Below are 24,381 nucleotides of genomic sequence, written 5' to 3' on the forward strand. Positions count from 1 at the left end.
CCAGTGTCGTGATCTGGCGTGAAGGTTCAGAAGGACCTGGGTTCACACCCCAGCTTTCTGATTCACCATGGGATGCGTTTTCTTGGAATCTCAGTTCTCTCATTTATACAATGGGAATAATAAGAAGGTCTCCTTGGTAATGGATGCAAACCATTGCATTTGGAATGGATAAGCAATGAGATTCTGCTGTATAACACGGCAATTTTATCTAGTCACTTGGGATGGAGTATGATGGAGGATAATGTGAGAAAAAGAATGTATATTTATATGTGTGACTGGGTCACTTTGCTGTATAGTAGAAAATTGACAGAACACTGTAAACCAACTACAATATAAAAAAATTGTTTAAAAAAAAAGAATATCTACTTGGAAATCTACTCAATACTCTGTGATAGTCTATAAGGAAAAAAAATCTGAAAAAGAATGAATACAAGCATATGTGTAACTGGTGCGCTTTGCTGTACACCTGAAACTAACACAACATTGTAAGTTGACTATACGTCAATAAAAAAAAAAAAAAAAAAGAATGTCGACTTATTTTTAGGGCTTACTATTTGTATGACTGGGGCTACGGTGAAGAGTTAATAAGACCATACATGTGCCAGGCCCTATGCTCAATAAATGGGACACTCCTTTCTTCTCTGACTCTTTGTAACTCCAGTAAGTAATTCCTGTTAACCAAGCATGTATGTGAAAAAGAAGTTAGACTTTGAAGGATTATGTCCAAAGTCCCAGACAACGTGCTGAGCTTTTCTGATGATTCCATTCGCAACCCTAACACCCCAACGTGTTGATCTGCATTTTACAGATGTGGAAACTTAGACTGAGAAAGGGAAGCAAGCTCTAAGCGGATCCTTACTGTTGTCAGAGACACGACGACAGAACTGTGCTGAAATATTCACCTATGTTCCAAGTACTGTGCTGAGAACCCTCCCTACATCCTGAGAAGCCAGCATCAAAACCCTGCGCCGCAGAAGGAGCTAGTGAGACTCAGCGTTGATGAGGGACTTACCCAGAGTCCTGTGAACAGTAAGGAGCAGGGCTGGAATTCTAACCAGGGGCCCCATGACTTCCCGCCCTCAGCTGCTATGGGGTCACTGAGTTGTCTGGGCCAGGGTACTGGCTGAACTTGGACTGCAGCCCTGTGAAGCTGAGGCTGGCCTTCTTAGGTTTTCCGTGGGTCGTGGCCTGGGCCTGGGGTCATAGCAACCACTGTGGATCACCAGGGCCTCCAGGCGTGGTGGGCAGGGCCAGCCACTGGCCAGGTGAATGGGTGGGGCCACTGGTGATAACTCCCCTGAACAGCTGGCAGGGGTTATTTTGCCGCCGGACACTTACCCAATGGTGCAGCCGGCATCAGCCTCGATGATCCAGATGCAGTTGAGGTTGTGTTCGTAGGGAGCTGGATACCCAGGTGACAGCACCTGCCCGGACACCTCTCCTTGCACTGTCCCTCCACACTCAGCTGAAAGAGACCCCAAAGGAGTGAGCTTCACGGGGTGACCTGTGTTCCCAGCAGCCACTCGCTGGCCCCTCCTGCCTGTGTTCACACCACGTGACTGGGGGCAGCGTAGAGAAAGGCCCCTGGATGAGATGTGTATCCAGGACCTCCCAAAGTCCCCTACGACTCAACAATGAAAAGACAGACAACTCAATTGGAAGACAGGCAAAGGCATTTCTGCAAAGAAAGTATACGAGTGGCTGATAAGCACGCCCGGAAGGTGTGTAACATCAGGTCGTTAGGGAAATAGAAAATAAAACCACAATGCGATCCTGTTTCACACGCACTCAGATGGCCGTAGTCAGAAAGATAGACACTAATGTGTGGGTGAGGATGTGGAGAAACTGAAACTCTCAAACACTGCTGGTGGGAGCGCCAAATGGTGCAGCTGCTCTGGAAAACACTTCCCCACATAGGTCCTCCAAAGGTTGAACAGTTACGCGCTGACCCCAGCAATTCTGCTCTTGGATATATACCCAAGAGCAATGAAAACATAGGTTCGATGAAAACTTGTACATGAATGGCCATAGCATTATTATTATTATTATTATTATTATTATTGTCTTTTTGCCATTTCTTGGGCCACTCTCGCGGCATATGGAGGTTCCCAGGCTAGGGGTCGAATCAGAGCTGTAGCTGCTGGCCTCTGCCACAGCCACAGCAGCGGGGGATCCGAGCCTCGTCTGCAACCTACACCACAGCTCACAGCAATGCCGAATCCTTAACCCACTGAGCGAGGCCAGGGATGGAACCCACAACCTCATGGTTTCTAGTTGGATTCGTTAACCACTGAGCCATGATGGGAACTCCTGCAGCATTATTCATCATATCCAAACACGGGCAACAGTGTCCACCAGTGTCCACCAGCTGATGAACGGATTAAAAAATGTGCCATATCCACATAACAGAATATTATTTGACCATAAAAAGGAATGAGGTACGGACACACGATACCACATGGATGAACATGATGTTGAAAACGTTAGGCTAAGTTAAGGCGCCAAAGGCCATTCTATTTTTATGCAATATCTAGAATAGACAAATCTGCAGAGATAGAAAGTACATGCGTGGTTGCTGAGGCCTACAGAGGAGCAGGAAGTGGGGAGTGGTGCTAATGGGTATAGGGTTTCTTTTGGGTGCACACGATGTTCAAACGTTAGATGGTGGTGATGCTTGTACAACCCTGTGAACATAGTCTAAAGCACTGAATTGAACACGTTCAACGGGCCTACTCTAGGGTATATGAAATCCATCTCTTACATTAAAGCTACTTTTTTTTAAAAAAAAAAAAAGATCCCCGGGTGCAGGGCTGATGGCCTATCCTATGACCAAAACGCCTTGAAGCCTCCTGGAGGAAGTGCAGACACTTGAACCTGCTCATTGACGGGAAATGGGCCTGTGCATGCAGGTGCCGGGGGCAGGCAGAGGCAGGGAGGGCGGGGGGAGGGGTGGCCTGGGAGACCAGCAGGGCGAGGACATCGCAGACGGAGGATTCTGCAAACCTCGCAGGGGTGGGAAAGAGCATGGTGGCTTGGGGACGGGGTGTGAGGTGGGGCATGGCGAGAGATGGGGCTGGAGAGCTGGGCGAGCACTGTTCGTGGAAGGGACCTGAAACTAAGACACCATCGTAAATCAACTATACTCCAACATAAAAATCAAAATTAAATTAAGAAAAGATCCCATTTGGGAGTTAACGTCGTGGTGCAGTGGTTAACGAATCCGACTAGGAACCATGAGGTTGTGAGTTCCATCCCTGGCCTTGCTCAGTGAGTTAAGGATCCGTGAGCTGTGGTGTGGGTCGCAGATGCAGCTTGGATCCCCAGTTGCTGTGGCTGTGGTGTAGGCCGGTGGCTACAGCTCTGATTAGACCCCTAGCCTGGGAACCTCCATATGCCATGGGAGCGGCTCAAGAAAAGGCAAAAAGACAAAAAGAAAAAAAGAAAAGAAAAGAAAAGATCCCGTTAAAGTGTTGTTATTGCCATCACGCCTGTCCCTGTGCTGGCGGCCACCCTCAGCTCTTACACATGCTCAGGCTGGAGTGTCCAACTCCCATCTCCGCTCCTGTGGGTGATGCTTACCCATCCTTTCAAGTCTCAATTGAAATGTCACTTCCTATGCATACTTTCTTGTAGTCCCCCAACACCTTTTTTTCTTCTTTTTTGGCTGCCAAGAGGCATGTGGAAGTTCCCAGGCCAGGGATTGAATCTGAGCCACAGTTGCAACCTACGCCACAGCTGCGGCACCGTCGGATCCTTTAACCCGCTGTGCTGAGCCAGGGATAGAGCTCAAGTCTGTGCTGCTGCAGAGACACCATCCATCCCATTGCACCCCAGTGGGAACTCCCTCCAACACTTTTGCACCTACTGTTTTTACAGTGCTTAGCCTGTATTATATTAATCTGTTTCTGCGTCTGTTCTCCTTGCCAGGATATGAGATCAAGATGAAGGAAGAATATTTTGTTCTTTCTTTTTTTATTTCTCTGCTTCCACACATACCCATACACCTGCACTGATTCTGGCACATGGCGCTGGGTAGGCACTTAAATGGCCTCCCAGTGGATGTTTTGTTCTCATAAGATGAGCCAGCGCTGCTCAGAGAGGCTGAAGTTGTGGGTCATGGGGAAGGGGGTGGAGAGAGGGAAAGGCTTGGTGGTCAGGGTGGGGACCCAGGACCAAGCAGCCCAGTGAGAATCCTGACCAGCAGGGAGGGTAATGTGCGCAGTGAGCGAGAGGTGGAAAGGCCAGCAGGACCGAAGGATGGGGTTTTGCCCGTTTCCCACATCTGCCTTGGACCAGGCTCCTCTAGTCCTGTGACACATGGGCAATGCTTCTGGAGAGCCTGTGCCGACATTCTGGAAGCACCAGAGGCTTAAGAAGGGGCTTGTTCGTTCCTGTATTCTTTCTTTGGAAGAAGGGAGATGTTTAGTTCATGATCTTACGCTTTATTTCAACGTTGCTCCCGAAAAGGGAGCAGGAGCCCCATTTTGCCTATGGAAAACTGAGGCCCAGAGTGGGCTGCAGGCTCCTTAGAGCCTAGTGTTGCAGGAACCCCTGGAAACAGGCAAAAGGCCCACCTCTTCCTTCTTCACTGACTCTCCCCTCTTCACTGTCACCAGCATTAGGACTCTGAGGGCCCAGCTGGGCTCTGGTCCCACTCGCTAAATGTGTGACGGTGCCAAGCCACCACCTGCTGATGCTGCCCTCCCTTCTCCACCTGAGGTCGTGGAGAAGGGAGGGCAATGTGGGCGATGATGCCTGTGGACAGGAGGGTTCAGACAGCCCCAAGGTCCTGCTGCCTGGGGGCCAACGGGGTGCCCTTAATGAGGCCAGAGCTGGGAACTTGGGGATGGCGACACCCAAGGGGTCCCCTGAAGATCAAGAGGGTTCCTACCAACACAAGTGGGTAGCGGCCGGTCCCAGGTCCTGCGCTCCCCGCTCAGACACAGCAGCTCCTCGCTGCCCCGCAGGCTGTACCCAGGGTCACAGCTGAAGGACACGGAGCTCCCGGCGAAATGGCCTCCATCATGAACCTTGTAGCCAAACTGGGGGGTTCCAGGGTCCTCACATTTGATGAGTTCAAAACCTGGGCACGGGAGGAAAGATAAGGGTGAGCAAGACGCATCGTGGCACAAACCACACCTCCCCTCCCTCTCAGCGCTGGTCCTCGAGGAAGCCCCTGCTCATGCCTCCAGGTCCTGGTGGTCACACCGCGGCTGTGCTGAGCGGAGGGTGTGTTCCGGCGTGTTTCTCCCCCGCTGTGGTTCTATGTAAATGATTTCAGTTATTTCTCGTAGGACAGTTTTTTTTTTTTCTTCCAAAATTTTATGGGCGATATGTCTGTCCTTACGTTTTCTCTCTTCTTTATTCTTGCACATATATTTTTTCGCAAAATATAGTTGATTTACCGTGTTGTGCCAATTTCTGCTGTACAGCAAAGTGACCCAGTCATACATAAAGATACAATCTTTTTCTCCTATTATCTTCCGTCATGTTCTATCACCAGAAACTGGATGTAGTTCCCGGTGCTATACAGCAGGACCTCATTGCTTATCCATTCTCAATGTAATAGTTTGCATCTAGCACAGCTTTTCATAGTTTTCAGGTATAGGGACTGGATTTTCTGTCTTTTCCTTTTCTTTTCTTCCTTTCTTTCTTCCTTCCTTGCTCTTTCTCTCTCTCTCTCTCTCTCTCTCTCTCTCTCTCTCTCTCTCGCTCTCTCTCTCTCTCGCTCTTTCTTTTTCCCCTCATAGCTTTTTGCTAGCCAGAGCTGCTCTTTCCCTTTTGCTCTCTGAGACATTCTGATGGGAGAGAGTAATATAGAAAACTCACTTGAAATGTCCAAGCTCAATTACATCCTGCTTAAAGACACTCTATTGAAAGAGCCTGGAGAAGGAAACCTCTGTGAGCTTACACAGAGCTCCTGGGGCATGGGGGTCACCTGTGTTATCTCTTACTTATTATTCATGGGAGTCTTACACTGAGAACATTGACTCAGGAAGGTGACAGAAATTGCCCCAAAGTTACACACTCTCAGATGATACAGATGGAATTTGAATGTCACTCTGTTTAATCCTCTCCCACTGATGTGCCTGCTGAAACAGGCATAGACGGCCACCCCCAGGCAAGAGGAATCTTGAGTGGACTTATTGCCTTTTTTTTTTTTTTTCCCTAACAGCTTCATTGTGTATAACTCACACACTAAACATTCCCGCATCTAAAGCATATGATTCGGTGTCTTTTATTCACAGAGTTGTGCAACCACTATCCCAATCAGCTTTAGGACATTTTTATCCCTCCAAAGGTGATTGCTCCCTAACTCCCTCATCCCTAGGCAACTAACAATCTTCCTCTTGCCTGTATGGATCCACCTGTTCTGGACAGCTCATGTCAAGAGGTCACGCAATGCACATGTCTGCATGTCATGTGATGGGCTTCCTTCACTTAGCATCATGTTTTCAAGGTTCATCCATGGGCCAGACCTGGATCCTTTTTTACAGCCAAATAGCTGTGCAGTCAAAGCACAGAAATGTCCTCCCATACTCTGGGGCTGGGTACAAACCTCGGTGCTTCTATTTTTGAAATCTTAGGTGTAACAGAGAAAGGTAAAATCACAGAAAAAGGGAAAGAATCAAGACTCAGCTCTTTAGAGAGTAGTAAAAAAGAGCACGATTATGCATCAGTGTTTGTGTTTTTCACATCTGACTGTGGGTGAATATTATTTTATAAACGTCATGATTAGGAAAGGCTACCTTTGAGTGCTTTAATTAAAAGGCTCAGTGCTTGTTCTTTTTAGTGAGTAGAAGGTGTGTGTGACTCTGAGCTCAGTGAATCGCAGGTGTAACCATAGAGCTGTCTGCCAAGTGGCAGCTTATCCACTTCACAGGCACAGTGTCTTAGGTGAAACTGTCAGCTAAGCGTGCACCAGTTAGAGAAAATCAAACCTACTAATTGATGGGTGACATCCTGGAGCCCAACCTCCCTGTGTGTGAAATCGAGGAAAGCCCGAGTCCATGGTCCACTTGGATGCGAGAAAGACTTACTGGAAAACTGCAGCTCAAAGCCCTTGCTGGTGTTCTCGGCATCCGTGATGAAATCCAGCCACAGACTGCTGGATGTGCTGTTCAGTGTCACCCCCAGCATCTCGGAGCGGCTGAACGCCCCCAGCAAACGGGCAGAGTTGTTGTTGCCATCGTAGACCTGAGCAGGGGAGAGACCCCAACCGGATGTCAGCAGCACGGCTTTCTCTTGAGCAACGGTTTCTCGCCCCACAGCCCACCCTCCCAGCGTTCATCCCTAATAACAATTGATAGGAGGGCGGTGAGCCATCAGATGCAAAGAAGCCAGCAGAGTGGAGTTGGCCCCCAAGTGAGCTCTCAGCCCCTCTCGCCTCCACTTGGTGTCAGTTCTGTGCTCAGCCCATCTCGGTGTGAATCCAATCTCTAGGAACTGGTTGTTGTTCTAACCTTTTCCAGGAGAGATCTGCTCTTGTACCCCCAAGTCCCATATGGCACCAGCTTCCTCTTTGGCAGCTTGGGGTGGGGGCTAAGTTGGGGCTGCCTGACTGCCCAAGCCATCTGTTTCTGCAGACAGGCAGGCAGGCTGCACGCATTCAGCATTTCTGCATTGCTAAACGCTCCATCCTGTCTTTCTAGGCAATGAGACCATTATCCTCCTCCTGAATCCCACCCCACTGTGGTTATGGCCTCAGGTCTCACACTTTGCTGAACGTGGCCCCTGGGATCCAGCGGGATGGAGTTAAATGTCCAGTGTCAGGTATCATAGGGTGTTTCCCTTGCCCAGGCTCAGCCTCTGTCCCTTCCCTCCTAAAATAAGGGCTCCAGCGAGTCTGCTGGGCCTGCCAGGGGTGGAATGGGCATGCATCTGGCTTCCCTGACTCCCATCTGTCCCCTGAACTTTGGAGCACCAGCAAAGACAACAATCATCAGAATAATGAACCGGCTCCCCAGGTTCTGAGGTTGCTGCTCCTTTCTAGATAATTGTACAAATAACAGCAGAAGTTGTGATTGAGTGAAGGACCCCCTGGTGCTTTGGTAAATATCAAAGATGGGATCTAGGGGTGGGTGATGAATATTTGTGCATGGCACAGGAATTGGCGCCAGCTGCCAGCAAATTGGAACAATATTTCCATCCTACTATTTATGAAGCAAAGCTTTCTAAGAGAAGCCATCCTTCAAGCTAACAGTGCTGTATATTACAGAGATTTGTTTAGGCCCTGGGAGCCTCAAAAGTCTGTTTCCAGACCCTGTGTGCAATTGTTTTAGAGCACTGATGGATGGGGAGAACTCTGGAGGGCCAACAGATACAGCGATGACACCGGTTCAAAGGGTTTAGCCCACAGCTGCATCCAGATTGCTGTAAAAAATAGTTGTACCCACTAAAACATGTATTTTCTAATTAATTGATCAAGGCATTCTTATCAACACTTGCTGACACGGCAATAAGAGAGACAGCCAGACGTAAGGTGCCTCTTAATGGAAGATATGCCAATACCTGTGGAGTCATTTTTTGCCAAAAAAAAAAAAAAAATCAAACCTGAATCAGATCAAGCACTGGATCCAATTGCCAACTTATAATAAATGCAGAGGAACATATGAAATGAATTACTTACAAATAAACAAATAAATTACAAATAAATAACCAGGGTTGGGAGGGAGAGATGGAGGTAGAAATCTAAAGACTAAAAAAAAAAAAAAAATACTTGAGGCAACTAATCCCATGTGTAGACCTTATTTGAATCCTGATTCAAATAAATGCAAATTTTAAAAATATTATGACATTTATGAGATAACTGGAAATTTGAACACTCACTAGATATATTATGGTATTAAGAAATTGCTAGTTAATAAAAATATAATGGGAACAGGAGTTTTTCCTTACTTTCAAAGCATAATTCATCCTAACTCATTAAGAACAAAGATGTTCTTATTGTGTTATGGTAAAATAGTCATCACAGAAAATTTATGAAACAGAAAAGCACAAAGAAAATAGAAGTAACTTTCAGCACCCATAACATTTTAGTGACTATCTTTCTAGGCTTTGTTCTGTTCATATTTTTCCATATGTATATGGAAAATTACAGATAATTATATATAATTATATATATGTGTGTGTATGTGTGTGTGTATTTTTGGCTGCCCCATGGCATGTAGAAATTCCCAGGCCAGGGATCAAACCCACACCATAGCAGTGACCCCAGCCACTGCAGTGACAACCAATGCTGGATCCTTAACCTGCTGTGCCACAAGGGAACTCCTCCTTATACATTTATTTAAATTTATTTTCTTCATAAAAACAAGATCAAACTACAGATACTATATGATTACCTGCCCTTTCACTTAATATAACGTGTATATTTTTTCAAATCATTAACTATTTTTTCCATAGCAGTGCTTAAATAGCTGTAGAAATTTCCATCATAAAATGAACCCAACCCATAAATAATCTTTCACATATCACTGTTCAGAATACGTGCCCTGGCAGTGTATGATAAATAAATGAACCAGTGTTTTTTTCTTCTAGTACTTTTATCCTTAAATCCACCTGGAGTTTTGACTTATGGTATAAGATAAGATACTTTTCTTCTTGGTTGATTAGACTTAACCAAACCCTCTTTGTAAATATTCCACCCATTATCTACTTTAAGTTCACTTTTATCACATATAGAGTTATATAAATTTTGGGGGTCAACTTTCTCTTTAACTGCAGTCATCTTTTTGTCTATTCCTATGCATGGTCTATACTGTTTTAGTTATTATAGTTTTGTAATATATGTAAATATTCAGGAAGACAAATCCCTTCTTATTTGCTTCTAACTTAAAAAAATTATTCTCCCACGTTTATTCTTTTAGATAAACTCAAGAAGAATCTTCTTAAATTAAGAAAAACAACTTCCTATGCTACCCTCAAAAGACCCAAAACAACCTGTAAAATTCTCATTGATTAACATTAAATATATGGATTGATTAAAGAGAAAACACATGTCTATATGATATAAAATCTTCCTATCCATATACATGGCACGTGGCTCATTTAAATCAAGTTGTCCTTTATATCTTTCAGTAAAATTCTGTAGTTATTTCTGGATATTTTTTGTATTTTTATTGCTATTGAGAATTGGGCCTTTGCATACATTTATTTCCTAACAGAATACGGCTTGTTAAGGAAATGGCTTTGATGGTTCAGTTCATCATTATATGCAAGTGATGGATTTATTTCTGACAAATCTGAGCGAATCCATACACATCCATCACATCTAATCTTTTTTTTTTTTAATTAGACGTTTCCACCTTTTTCAGCTTTATTGAGGTATGACTGACAAAAATTGCATAGATTTACAGTGTACAACCTGATGTTTTGATGGACATATACCACCACATCTAATAAGACAACTCAGCAAGATGGTTGGCTTCAAAATGCATATGCCAAATGGGTAGCTTTTAACACAGAGCTACAGTGGAACGTTCCTAGGAATATTGCTGCACGCATGCATGCTTGCACACACCCGCTCATATGTCTCTAGGGCATGCATCTAGAACTAAAATGGAGAGGCAGTTTGCACACTGAAGGCACATCTTCAACTCTGTCAGGTATGGTCACATTGCTCTCCAAAGGGTAATGCTGATTTAATCTCTCACTAGCAACGTGGGACAGATTTCACTGATTTTTAAAAAATTTTTTTACTGGCGTATAGTTGACTTACAATGTGGTGTTAGTTTCAGGTGTACAGCAAAGTGAATCAGTTATACGTATAAATACATCCATTCTTTTTTCCCACATAGGTTATTACAGACCATTGAGTAGAGTTTCCTGTGCTGTTCATATGAAAATGACAATTGCATAAGGGTTGCCCAATAAATAAAAGTAGGCGCTTACTGTTGACACATTGTTACATTCCTGGATTCTAATTATTAATCATCTATTAAGCACAGTAGTATGTATATTAATCCCACCCTCCCAATTTTCACTGCCCTTTTTATCTCTGCCAACACTTGATGTTTTCAGGCACTCTAAAAAGTTTCAGTATGATGTGTGTGAAATGGTATCTCGTTTTAACTCATATGTCCCTGATTACTGCCGAGGTAGAACATCTTTTCATGTGTTTATCAACAATTCTACTTTCCCCTTCTGTGAATTGCCTGTTCATATCCTTTGTTCAGCCTTGAATATGAAAACTCCCTGCATTATTTTAGTTTTATGTCCTTCAGAATACAATTTCACAATTTTCTCAGTAAAGATTATACACATTTTTGTTAAGCTTATTCCTAAGTGTTTTATAGCTTTTGTTTCTGAGAGCTTCCCCCCCTTCTGATTACACGTTTGAATTGCTTGTAGAAACACCAGCAGCTTTGCTGAATTGTCTTATTGGTTCTAAGAATTTATCAGTTGGTTCTTTTGCATTTTCTAAATAAGAGACAATTTGGATATTCCCTTCTAATTGTCATAGTTTCTTCGTTCTTTACTTGGTGTAATTGCAATGGCTTGAATCTAAATACTATTGGTAATAGCAGAATAACTGCTCTTGTTCCTAACGTTACTGGGAATCCTTAGGAAGTTTTGTCATTAAGTATAATATTTGCTATAAGGGTTGACAGAAAATTTTTATCAGATTAAGGAGTTCTGTCCATAGTTTTAGGAGATATTAAAAAAATCGGGAACAAATACTGAATTTCATCACATGATGTTTTGGGATACACTGGCAAGATCACATATTTTTCTCTCCTAATCTATTTATAGGATAAAACTGCCCATATTGGACTGCTCTTGACCTACAAAAGTGGCAATTTCATATGGGTTGCCCAATAAATAAAATTAGGAGCTTTTCTTTTCTTTTTTGTCTTTTTAGGGCCGCACCCATGGCATATGGAGGTTCCCAGGCTAGTTGTCGAATCGGAGCTGTAGCTGCCTGCTTACGCCGCAGCCACAGCAACACCAGATCCAAGCTGCATCTGTGACTTACACCACAGCTCGTGGCAACACTGGATCCTTAACCAACTGAGCAAGGCCAGGGATCGAACCCGAAACCGCATGGATACTAGTCAGATTCATTTCTGCTGAGCCATGATGGGAACTGCAAGAGTTTTCCTAATGTTTACACATTCTTACATTCCTGGAATCCATCCCATTAGATCATTTTTGCTTTAATACACAGCTAGATTCAACATGATGCTCGACTGAGGGTTTTTAGACCTATGCTTATAAGTGAAACTGGCCTAATACTTTATATTGCCCTTATTTAGTTTGATATCAATGTTTCTACTTGCCCCATTTAAATAAAATGATTGGGGAGATGGGTGCTAATTTTTCTCTTTTCTGATAGTTTGATTATTACAGGGATTAATTCTTCCTTGAAGTTTTGTGAATTTATCTATAAAATAGTCTAGGCCTGGGGACTTAGAGAATATGGGAGAATTCTAATGTTTTAAATGGTTATTGGTTTATTCAGATTTTTTCCCCTTGATATTAGCACTTATTATCTGTAGAAATTTCCATGTCATCTAAGCATTCAGATTATTTGGTTTATATTTTTTCCCAATGTTTTCTTATTGTTTTAAGGAAATAATCTCTACCTTATCTATGACTATGTTCCTTTTTCATTTTTTTTCCGTCTTTCTGCCTTTTCTGGGGCTGCTCCCGTGGCATATGGAGGTTTCCAGGCCAGGGGTCTAATTGGAGCTGTAGCCATCGGCCTACGTCAGAGCCACAGCAACGTGGGATCCAAGCCATGTCTGCGACCCACACCACAGCTCACGGCAACACTGGATCCTTAACACACTGAGAAAGGCCAGGTATCGAACCCGAAACCTCATGGTTCCTAGTCGGACTCGTTAACCACTGAGCTACAGCGGGAACTCCTCCCTTTTCATTCTTAAAGTTATGTATTGGTGGTGTCTTTATTCCTTGATCAGTCCTGTGAGCTTTGTCTATCTTATTAGTTATTTTTCAAAAAACCAGTAGGTTTTGTTAATTGCTACTGTTTTTCAGTTTTCTTTTTTCAGGCATTTTTGCCTTTATCTTTAAAAGTATCTTCCTTCTACTTTCTTTGGATTTATTCTGTTATTTTATTCAAGCTACCTAAATTCTTATTTATTTTTAACCCAGGTGACATGTCAGCTATATTAAATCTTCCACAATGACTGTGACTTTATTAAAATTGTTTACATTTCTGGCAATTTTTATTTAATTTATTCATGCTATGTGATTTGGCCCATGAAGTTTTACTGTGGATTGATTGCACATTTTATTAATATAAAATAATTCCCTCTTTCATTTCATTATGAGATGCAAGAGAAGTTCTCAAATTTATCTTACAATAAAGTGATTTCATTTTTCTGTGGTTTACCATCTTCTGTTCATTGCCTCATTCCATTTTTTAATTGGGTGATCATGTTTTTCATCTCTGCTCAATCTCTCCTCATCTCAGATTGCCCTGTTTTCATTACTGCCTATTTTTGTGTGGTAAATATAATATCCTCTCAAATCCTGTTAAGAATACAAACAGAAGCTTTTCAAGTAGTTTTTTTTTTCTTCCCTTTGCTGCTTACAGGGGGGCAAACAGCTCTGACTCCTCAGACAGGTCCCCTTCTTCTGCTCTACTGAATATTTACAAGTACCCAGTTCATCTTCCTGTTGGCACATCCTTACAGAGGGAGAATAAAAATGGATAATGGAAAGTGCCACTAGTCTCTAAGGTGCAGAAGAATTAAACCAGAAGAGGCCATAGTAAGAGCTGCTTCTACTCATGGTGCTGAATGGTATGTGCTTGTGTGTGTGTGTGTGTGTGGCCATGGCAGCCTCTTCTCTAATGAGCCTTGTTAGGCACCAGCCATGGCATCGCTCTGCTTTATCCTGCTTGCCAGCAACAGCCAAATCAAATCCAGAATGTCATGTCGCGAGGGAACTGTGGCTCTGTGTGGTCTCCCAATACACTTTCAGAGGAGCTAGTGTGGCTGAGACCTGTCCCTGCCGATGGTCCCCTGGTGTGTCCTTGGTGCCAGATTCTGCTGCTCTGAGCTAGGGTGGCCTTAGATGCCTTTTCCCTTGAGCTTTCTAAGCACTTAATCCACAGGCAGGATTTCCCTTCATTTATGTGAATTTCTATTTGATGAGGCCCTTTCTCAATCTTGGACCCCTTTGGGGGGTATTCCACTTAGCACAAATTCCTTTAAGTTGTATAGGAAAGGCACGTTTGCCTCGGTCCAGTGCGGAGACTCACATCTCGCTGTTTTGATGTCCCTTTAGTCATTTCAGCGGGAACCGTGGAGGATGGAGTTACATACATGCGTTTCGCGTGCCATCCGGAGCTGGGAGCTGTCTTTCCACAGGATTGCATTTAGAGGCCCTTCTGTCTTGCTGACATCAGAGGTTGTAACTTTGGTAGGGGCCAAAAGAAATCAGGTGGTGCTGGGAGATAAGCTGGAGTGTGTGCGAGGGGGAAGGCTAAGAAATGTTCAGTTATTAAAGAAATTTCCAGGTATTGTTTCAGTTACCGTGATCAGGGATTGCAAATGCAAGAAAATAGTCAAATAGTCATTTCTTGGTCAGAAATACAAGACTGGAAGGTTTGGAGGCCTGGTCAGAGGCACGTGTGGAGGAGGTGAGGGTCTCTCTCTCTCTCTTTTTTTTTTTTGTCTTTTTAGGGCCACACACATGGCATATGGAGGTTATAGCCACAGCAACGCAGGATCCGAGCCTTGTCTGCGACCTACACCACAGCTCACGGCAACACCAGATCCTTAACCCACTGAGCGAGGCCAGGGATCGAACACGCAACTTCATTGTTCCTAGTCGGATTCATTAACCACTGTGCCATGGGAACTCTGTACATTTCTTTCAGTTCCAAAACAGCTCGTGTCCCAGGTTCTCCCTGGGGAGGGAAAGGGTCCTGAGGGGGGAGTTAGGACAGGGAGGGGCTGCAGGAAACCACATGATCTCCCTGGGGGCCTTGCCCTCCCTGCCCCAGGCCCCCTTCTATAGAAGCTCTGATGGTTATAGGATCGTGTGGATGGCCTTTCTGCCAGGTCAGAGCCACAGCCCAACCTTCTGAGAAGGATGCACAGGGGCCTCGGAACAGGACAAAGAGGCTCTTTGGCAAGAAAGTCGAGCCCAGTGTGCACAGGCAGGGTGGAAGGCAAGCTGGGCAGGTGGCTGCAGAGACAAAGCCTGAGGTCTGGGAAGATCTGTCTAAGAAACACAGGAAAGTATCCCCTCTCCCCACAGCCCTGCAGGACCACCTGATGTCCTGGGCCCTGCACGAGCCCCCACCCTTGACCTCTGATCTGGGACAATGCCATGTGTCCCTCCCTTCTTACCCTGAGTGCCTCCAAAAGTCTCTTTTTGGCCTATTAATCTGCTCGCCTGATCCTGAGGCAGAACCTCACCAGGGCAGTGGGGTGGGCGCACCTGCTGACTATGCCTTAGGTGCTACTTGGAGCCATACTGCCCTGGAGAAGATGCTCAGGTGCTGGCCATGCTCCATGTGACCTCCTGCAACCAAGGAGCCCCCTTGGCTGGTCCCATCAGGCCACATGCCCAGAAAGGCTGCTCACACTCCTCTCAGAACCTGAGAATTACAAGGAAAGTCTCCAAAATGCCTTGTTCTGCAGGGTTAACAACAGCCTTCCTCTGAGAAGGTCTCTGCATCATCCAGCTTTCCTCAATTGCACCTGCGGCACTACAGCTTGCTGGCCTTGCTGTCCCTGGCTGTGTTCTCTGAGGTTCTGCTTTTGATGATGGACAAATGGATGGAGAGAACTGAGGTCAAGGGGGCTGCCTCAAGACATGGTCTTGGAAAGTATGAAGTCCCATCAATCACTCACTTATTGGGAGATGTTTTTCTGTGTAGGGGGAGCTCAGAGGTTGAAAGTAGAGCTTGAGAAGCCAATGAGAGGGCCCCGGTCCCTCTGCCATACTCTGGTTTATTTCAGGCATATCTGGGTCCAACTGGTCATCTCATGGTACATCCTCTTGAGTTCAAGGATAGTTAGAGTTCAAAGATAATAAGACACACACACACACACACACACACAGACACACACACACGGAACACATGGCCCAGAGGGTGGGTCAAGAGCATTCTATCTGCATTAAAACGCATAGTATGGTATGATCATCCTATCTAGAGAGAGTCCTAAGGGATGGATTTAATGGTCTCTCTTTGGATTTTCCAGAGTAGTGACCTTTGGTTGCGTCTCATGTCTCAACTTCTTTGGCTCCAGGGAATAAAACTATATTAGAATAAGCTAAAAATGTTTCTTGGACTAGGAGGAAGGTGGATCTACTTCGTGTGTGATTTTCCTTATAATCCATTTTAATAAGGCAGTGTTTTGATAAGTTCTCCAGCATCAACTTTTTGATTATACATATACACACATACCACGTTATTGGAGGTACATGTATAATTACACACACACACACACACACACACACACACACACACACACACGCAAGTCATATGTATGCTCAATGTCTTAACAACTCCCTCTCTATAACCCTTTCTTTAGACCAAGTCCTTTCACTTCTTTCTCTTATGTAGGTCTTGAATTTGCTTTCTTTAACCCCACTGCCACCTGTAGGTCATCACCTTGGCATACTGAAGCTGCTGGAACAGCTCACTAGTTTGCTGAAACATAAACTCAAAACATTCGCAAATGCACACACACAAAATGCACCGAGACAAGTATGCACAGATGCAGATCCCCCAAACCAAAGACATACGTAGACACAGAGGCACACACATGTACAAACGTATTTATAGCCGTACCTATCTACACAAATGCACACATGCACAGATTCTGTGAGCTCTTCATTATCTGGATTGACGGTCAGTGGAAAACCTGATCCATGGGCCACTCCAACTGAATTCATTACGATGATTTATCGCGTGGTCCCTCTACTCAATCACACATGTATTTCAGAGCAGTCAGACCCTAAGCAAACCCTAAAGCCACATTCTTTGGAATATACTCACACACCCTTCTTTCTCAGGTTCCTACGTGTCCCAGGTGAGTGAGGACAATATCTTGAGACTCAAGAGGGAAGAAGAAAGGTTGGGTCATTCACACAGACCTGAGTGTGGTAACCATACTTCTGCCTAATGGGTTTTTTGTTTGTTTGTTTTTTGTCTTTTTAGGGCCACACTCTAGGCATATGGAGGTTCCCAGGCCAGGGGTCCAATTGGAGCTGTAGCTGCCAGCCTATGCCACAGCCACAGCAACATGGAATCCAAGCCGCATCTACAATCGACACCACAGCTCACGGCAACACCGGATCCTCAACCCATCAAGCAAGGCCAGAGATTGAACCTGTATCCTCACGGATACTAAGTCAGGTTCTTCATTAACCCCTGAGCCATGACGGGAACTCCTGCCTACTGTTACATACACCCCCTATGAAATCTATCAGCATTACCTTGAGGACGTCTCCTTCAGAGAGTTCAAACGCCCTGGCTTTGAGCTGAATCCCCTTCCCTGGCTGGGTCTGGATGGAGTAGATACATTCGTGGTTGTTATTGTAGTTCACAGGAAAGTTGGGGGACAGCAAAGTGCCCTGAGTGCCCGTGACCGAATTCCCACACTCGGCTGGAAAGAGAATCACAACAATAATGGATTAGCGCCCACTGGCTACACCCAGCAAACAACTCCCAGCGCTGCTGGAGAGCCTTACAAAGATGACAAGTTGCTTGCCTCTCTATTCGCCAAAGTGCCTGCTTAACTGTCCATCTGTCTGCCTGTCTCTAGGACTGCTGATCAAAGTTGTTTTAAACACTTGCCCAGCTATAGTTCTGCTAGGTTTCTTTATTCTTCTTGTTCAGTTTGTCTGTCTCTTGTCCATAGAAATAGGAATAAACCCACCGGCACCCTTTATGTTACAGTGTTAGGAAGCAGCCATTCCCCCCCCCCACCCCCCCCGGCCCCATTCATAGAGTATCATAGCAACAGAAATGACCCAGGAGGGCGTCGGGGAGGGTGGAGGCAACCAAGTGAGGAGGGATGAAGCCTTTCAGTATCAGGGGATAGAAAGGAGGAGGGGACAAGATTGAATAATAATTGCTAGCATCTCCCAAGCTTCACAAAGATCATTTCAGCCATTAGTCACAGTAATCGATCCCATAAGGTAGGCGCAATTACCATCCTTGTCTTAAAGATAAAGACCCTGGTACTTAGCAATTTAGATTAAGTCTCTCTATTCAAGATGAGGAGTGGGTTGAAAACTCAACCCTCTTGGCCCTGCAGTTGAGGGCCTCTGAGGCTCTGGAGAAAGTTTTGGCACAGACCCATGGAAATCCTGCTTCATTCAAGGGCTAATGAATTCACACTTTCCTCTCAAAATCTCTTTCTCCTCCTCCAGAATTAGCCATCCTTTCCCCATTGTTTTCGTATCTTTATTTATAGTGGTTGTCACATTTTACCAGACTTATCTGTGAACATGTCCCTGTCCTCCACCGGATGCTTTAGGGCTTAGCCATATCTCTATGTCTTCAACAGCCACCCACTTGGGACAGGCATCAGCGACAAAAGGGGAGGGATAGCTCAGGGCAGGGTATGCATTGAAGTTGGGTCTCTAGAGCCTTGGATAATTGTGACGCCTCTTCCCAGGCTTCCCTCTGGCAGAACACCTACCAGATGGCACCCTGATAGCCTGTTACTTGCCTGCACCCCTTACCCAAACTGTGAGCTACTCAAAGGCAAGGGTCAATGAATCCATGAGTTTCCAAGGCTTAGCCCAGACTGTCTGTAAAGTAAATATTTGCCACATGAATGAATGAATGAGTATGGAGGACACTGACCTCAGAGGATGCATGGCTCTAAAAATAATTAGGTTCTGCAAGGATGTAAATGCAAATCCAGATGGCAGGCCTGCGATTTGTCTGGACACATGGGGAGTCTGAAGGACATCTTGAATCTTCGAAGTTGGTGGTAGCAAGTCTGCTTTTTCCAACCCACTCCTCAGTGTCCCTATTCTAGGCAGAGTCACTGGTTGGAAGGACCCCGAGGTCAATGAATGGGCTACTGACCAGTGGGCCACATGTTCACCTCTAATTGCCCTAAGCCTGGAGTGTCTAGGCCCCGGCAATGTAGAGGGAGCACGAGATACAGGAATATTCAGGGCTGAGCCTCTCATGGGCTTAGCTGTACCTTTGTGTGTTTTCTTGTCCCCAAGGCTGCGCATTAGGCTTTTGAAGACAGTGACTGGGTCCCACCAACCAGTCCTACTTTTTCAACAAGCCTACTTCCTGGGCTTTGTTCAGTGCAGAACCAGCTTCAGTTTCCTAAGCCATCACATACGCCTTTACGATGGACTTTGTCGTGTCCCCGTAACAAATTCATACGTTGAAGCCCTGATCCCAGTACGATGCCATTGGGAGCTGGGGCCTTTGGGAGGTAATTAGGTCTAGATGCGATAACGAGGGTAGACCCCTCACAACAGGTCTCATGCTCTTATCAGCAGAGGAACTGACCAGAGCCCCCTGTCTGCCTGCTGTATGATGATCCAGCAAGGAGGCTGCCATCTGCAACCCAGGCAGAGGCCTTCACCAGACACGGAATCTGCTGGCACCTTGATGTTCCATGTGCTAGTCTCTGGAACTGTGAGAAATAAATGTTTGTGGTGGAAGCCGCCCACTTTATGGTATTTTCTTAGAGCAGCTTGAACAGGACAAGACAGCCATCATTTGTCCTGGAGGAGAAATCTCACTTGGCAGTACTTTGAGCTCAGCCTGCTTGCAAGGTCTCCAGTCGTGCAGAATGACGGTGCTGGGCTGGGGTGTAAAACTAAAGGTAGGCACTGGACAGGCAGCCTAGTGGTGGCTGATACCCTAGGGAGATAGGTTTTAAAGGGGGTGTGGATTTTCTGGGCTCCGGTGAAGGTGGGCATTTGGGGAGGGGGTGCCGGGTGTCGTGTACCTCTAGAACTGTATCACCCAGTCACATCACGTGGGCAGCCCTCTGAAGCAGCTCCATCATCCCTGGGGTCACACAGCCTCCCCTCCCATCTAGGAAAAGGCATGTGGGGTGGTGGGGGTGAGCACGGACCTAGGACTCAGACAGACAAGTTATGTCCCCTTTCTGAACCTCGGTCTCTTCATCTGCCTTCATCTGGACAATCACAGTATCCAAATAAAACTAGAGAAAATAAACATGCAATATCTTATGATAAAATAAGTGAACAGAGAGGAGGTGGTCAGCACGCTGCAGGCCCTCATCAAGTGTTATTCTTTTCTCTCCTCTTTGATCCCACTGATGCTATGCAGCTTATGTGCTTTCATTTGGAGCCCTAACTGCCAGGCTCGGGGTCTGGCAGAAAGCCACGAGGAGCTTCTCGGGAAGCATGTGTCAGCTGCCTGCCAGTCACAGCGCCCTTCCTGTTCCTGATGCCTCTTGCTCTCTGCCTCGTTCCTAAAAGTTGATTTTCCTTAAACACGGGCTTTGGCACATTTTTGCACCCTTCCTGCCCCTGGCTTGCCACACAACGACCATAGGGCCATCTCCGTCCCAGCATGAGCCACTTCTCTTTCCCACGTGCCCAATCCTTTTATTGGGAGAGAAAGGGGGCTGACAGCTTCAGATGGGACTGGTCCTTGGCCAAAAGCCATTCCTGACCCCCTGCCAAGACCTCTTCCCAAGGGACCAGGGAGCGTATAGGAGGGACAGGAACACGGTGCTTGCTTCCGGGAGAGTTTCCAAAGTAACAGGGGCGGTGAGCAGATGCACTGAAAAGCCAAACACAAGCATGCATGGAAACAAATAAATGTTCCAGAGGAACACTCCGTTGTGTGCACCGGAACTGCTGCCGCTGATTCAGACATCTGCAGCCTCTGTCATCCGCATCAGAAGCGGTCTCGTTAAGGGCAGGGGTTGGGTCTTGTCCATCACACTGGGGCTCCCGAGACAGAGTTAGGTCTGCTCCATCAATCTGAGGCTCCCAAGGACAGGGCCATGTCTCCTGCTGCAGAATGGGCTCCTCTGGGGTCAAGGCTGTCTCTTCTACCCAGTTCAGGGGACCCTGAGGTCAGGGGCTGTGTCACCCTGTCACCCATGAGTCAGAGTCCAGGGCCCTTCATCTCCTCCTCAGCCAGGAATGTTCCTGGTTACAATGAGTGGGCTAGGTCATCCAGTTTACACCTCCAGTGCAACTGGGAGCACCTCAGGGCGAGGGGTTGGGTGGAGGGAGGGGGCGTTCTCGTGGTACCTCCAGCCTGAGGCTCTATTGCAGGGCTGGTGGTAATGAGAGGTGATTATAATTACCATGCGTTATTAATAACAGACACAACAGAAGACAACTGCAATGATGAAAATATTGTGAGGTGCCCTGAACAAACAGTAACTGGAAGAATAAGTTAAAGCATGAGTATATGTAATGAGATCGATGAGGCGAGAGCTTACAGGGGTGTGTGCATCTGTGGTCCCGGATAATCCCACTCAGGAAGCAGTTTCCCCCAGGACTACTTAGCTGAGGCCATCTTCCCAGAGAAGAAAAGGGCTGCTAGCAGCCAGACAGAAACTGAACCTCTACAGCGGGAGTTAGGTGTGTGTCTGAGTGTGTGCCCAGGTCAGGGTGGGCGGAGGCTCTGGGGGATGATTCCAGGAGAAAGGATAAACTTCGGAATTAGCCAATTGGTCCCAAATAGAATTCTGCATCTCTTTGTCTTAATGTTTTCCCTCTGGGATTGTAAAAGGTTCTTGGTCATCAATAAATAAGGACAAAAGGTTACTGGCAAAATGATGATAATTACATGGCATCCCATTGGTCTATGTAAATTATGTCATCTAATCTGGAATAAAGCCTATGAATTGGATGTTGTTATCTCTGTTATATAAACGAGGAAGCGGGGGCTGCTGGGGTTTGGTGGCCCGCCCAAGATCCACCAGCTGTTAAGTGGCAGGGCGGAGACCTGACCTTGGGCTCCATAGAGTTGTCTCGGGGAAGGCTGACCTCACAGGCTTTCAAGATGCGGGCCCCTGTTATAGACAGTGTGGTGCTGCTTCTATCTGCTTGGTATACTGGCGTTTTATGTACTATTTCACTATAAGCATGAGTTCCTCGTGGGCAATTGTGTGTGGGGGGGTAAGTCCTCCCTCATCCAGCCTGTTGTCCATCTCGCCCTGCGAGCAAGCACAGCCATGAACCTTATAACTGAGGGACAGCCAGCAATTGTCCCTGCTCCCTGGTTATCACCCTACTTCTCTCCACTTTCCAGGCCTGGCGCTCTGAACAGCCTTGCCTGGCGCTCTGAGCAGGAGGCAGGCAGGGTCTTGGGTCACAGGGTTCCTGGTCCCAACTCCATCAGCTACCTCTCAACCTCATCATCTACTGTTCTCCCCATCACTCGCTCCAGACTGGCCTCCAAGCTGTTCTTCAAACACTGAGCATCCTTGTGACCCGGGGCCTCGGCGCTCTGCTCCCTCTTCTGCCAGGAATTAGCTCCTTGAATTCCTTCTGATCTCTACTAAAATGTCAACTCATCAGAGAAGCCTTTCCTGACTTTTTCTTTTTCTTTCCTTTTTTAAAAAATTTTTGGCATGTGGAAGTTCCCAGGCCAGGAAGCGAACACATGCCCCTGCAGTAACCAGAGCCATAGCCATGATGATGCCAGACCCTTAACCTGCCGAGCCACCAGGGAACTCCTCCTGACTACTTTTTATAAAAGAATTATATGAAAACCTCCAGCATTTCCTAAGCTGACTTAATCTTTTTCTATAACCCTCAACACTGCCCGATACACTACACAGCCACATGGTCACAGTCTATGTCCTCCGACCAGAATGTGAGACCAGGAGTGGAGAGACTTTCTCGGTGTTGCTCACCTGGGTCTTCCCAGCACCTAGAAGCCTGTCTGACCTCCAGGGAATGCTTTATAAACAAACCCAACTCTTGCTTCCCTCTCTGCTCCCTGGTGGAATGCATGAAGTCTTTCTGGAGATGCTCAAAAGCTAGCACACTCAACAGATTAGCAAAATCAGCCCTCTACTCCCCCAGATGGGGACGCTCCATGGGCAAAAGTCATACCTTCTTCCTACAGGTTCACCCACACCCCACCTAGATTTCTCTCTGCCAGAGGCAGCTGAAAGCCATGGGAACGTATGTTAAGGGGCAGGGGGTGGGGGGTGGGTAGGTGACAGTATGGAAATCAGTTTTATCTGGGTGAGGATAAGATTTTGTAAAGGTCTGTTTGGGCTACAGAACAGCCCATGAAGCAGGCATTGCCATTCCTCCTGTACAGATAAGGGGGCTGGCGCAGAAGGAAGTCAGACCACCTACCTACGGTCCCACTGCAGGTAACCCTGTGCTAAGACAGTCCTCAAACCCAGTTCCGTTGGCCTCTTGGCCCATGTGTGTTCCACGACCTCACAGCAATTGACTAAAGTTCGGCCAACCCCATTAGTGAAGCAAAATGAAAGCACGTGACCACCTACCAACACACCTTGGCAGAGGCGAACTCCACAGGCGCCGTCTGCCCCCCAGGCACGTGATGCGGGCCGTGCCCTCCAGCCGGTACCCGGGGAAGCAGGAGAAGGTCAGGGTGTCCCCTACACCAAACTGCAAGCCCTTCCGGATGCTGTAGGCTGGGACCTCGGGCTCCTCACAGGGCTCCAAGTCATATTCTGCAAAGGGATCAGAAGAGCTGGGGTCAGGGACAGAGGATGCGAACACTCAGACACAGACACTAGGGGGAGAAGGGGGCAGAGGTGAAGACAGACAGAGGTACAGGATACATACCAATCCAAGACAGGTGAGGAGAGAGCCTGACAGGAAAGGCAGGTGAGAACCGGCCTGCTGTGCTCCGGGTGCTCCGAGCACCTCAGGACCACGAGCAGCGGGAGAGGGCACCGCGTTTCTGGAGACACAACCCCTGGGAGTGTTTATGAGGCTGACCCGTCGTTCTTCTGCCCCTTTACCCCTCTGCCCCTTCATCTCCACATTAACCCCAGCCTCAGGCTTGCAGACTCTCCTGCCTCTCTCTCCCTAGGCACTGAGCCAGAGCAATTCAATCAGCCTGGTTCTAGAAGGTCAGAAAGTAGGACCCAGCCTAGGGCAACTTGCAGGGTAAGAAAGAATCCACCTGCTTCAATGGAAGAAGCTGTTTCTCGGTTATGCTGGCACTTGAGGCAGAAGACATCCCTTCATCCCTTGGGGCTCGGTGTGGTGGGGAGAGGGAGGGTCTCTCTCAGACAGGATGAGCATGACTGGTTGGATATGTCCCCTCAGCCAGGCACATGGCAGGGGGCATCACTGGAGGGACAGTGTGGGCTGAATGGGGCCATATCCAGGGATCAGACAGCGCTAGCCCATCCTGGGGTCCCTCTTCTGCCTCTTCCTGGCTGGGAGGTAGGTGGTGCTCTGGGGGCCGTGGGGTAAGGGCAG

At 46.6% G+C, this 24,381-nt stretch overlaps 1 protein-coding gene across 1 annotated transcript in view; it reads right to left on the reverse strand.

The window, feature by feature from the left end:
- CSMD2 (CUB and Sushi multiple domains 2) overlaps nucleotides 1–24,381 on the reverse strand; it is a 648,967-nt gene that overhangs the window by 187,691 nt on the left and 436,895 nt on the right. The window contains exons 21-25 of the mRNA XM_047793175.1: nucleotides 23,433–23,621; nucleotides 17,428–17,597; nucleotides 7,041–7,197; nucleotides 4,892–5,083; nucleotides 1,339–1,465 (exon numbers count right to left, since the gene is read on the reverse strand). Of these exons, the coding sequence (XP_047649131.1) occupies nucleotides 1,339–1,465; nucleotides 4,892–5,083; nucleotides 7,041–7,197; nucleotides 17,428–17,597; nucleotides 23,433–23,621 (835 nt within the window). The remainder of the gene's footprint in view (nucleotides 1–1,338; nucleotides 1,466–4,891; nucleotides 5,084–7,040; nucleotides 7,198–17,427; nucleotides 17,598–23,432; nucleotides 23,622–24,381) is intronic.

Source organism: Phacochoerus africanus, chromosome 8, assembly GCF_016906955.1.
Source record: "Phacochoerus africanus isolate WHEZ1 chromosome 8, ROS_Pafr_v1, whole genome shotgun sequence".
NCBI lineage: Eukaryota > Metazoa > Chordata > Mammalia > Artiodactyla > Suidae > Phacochoerus > Phacochoerus africanus.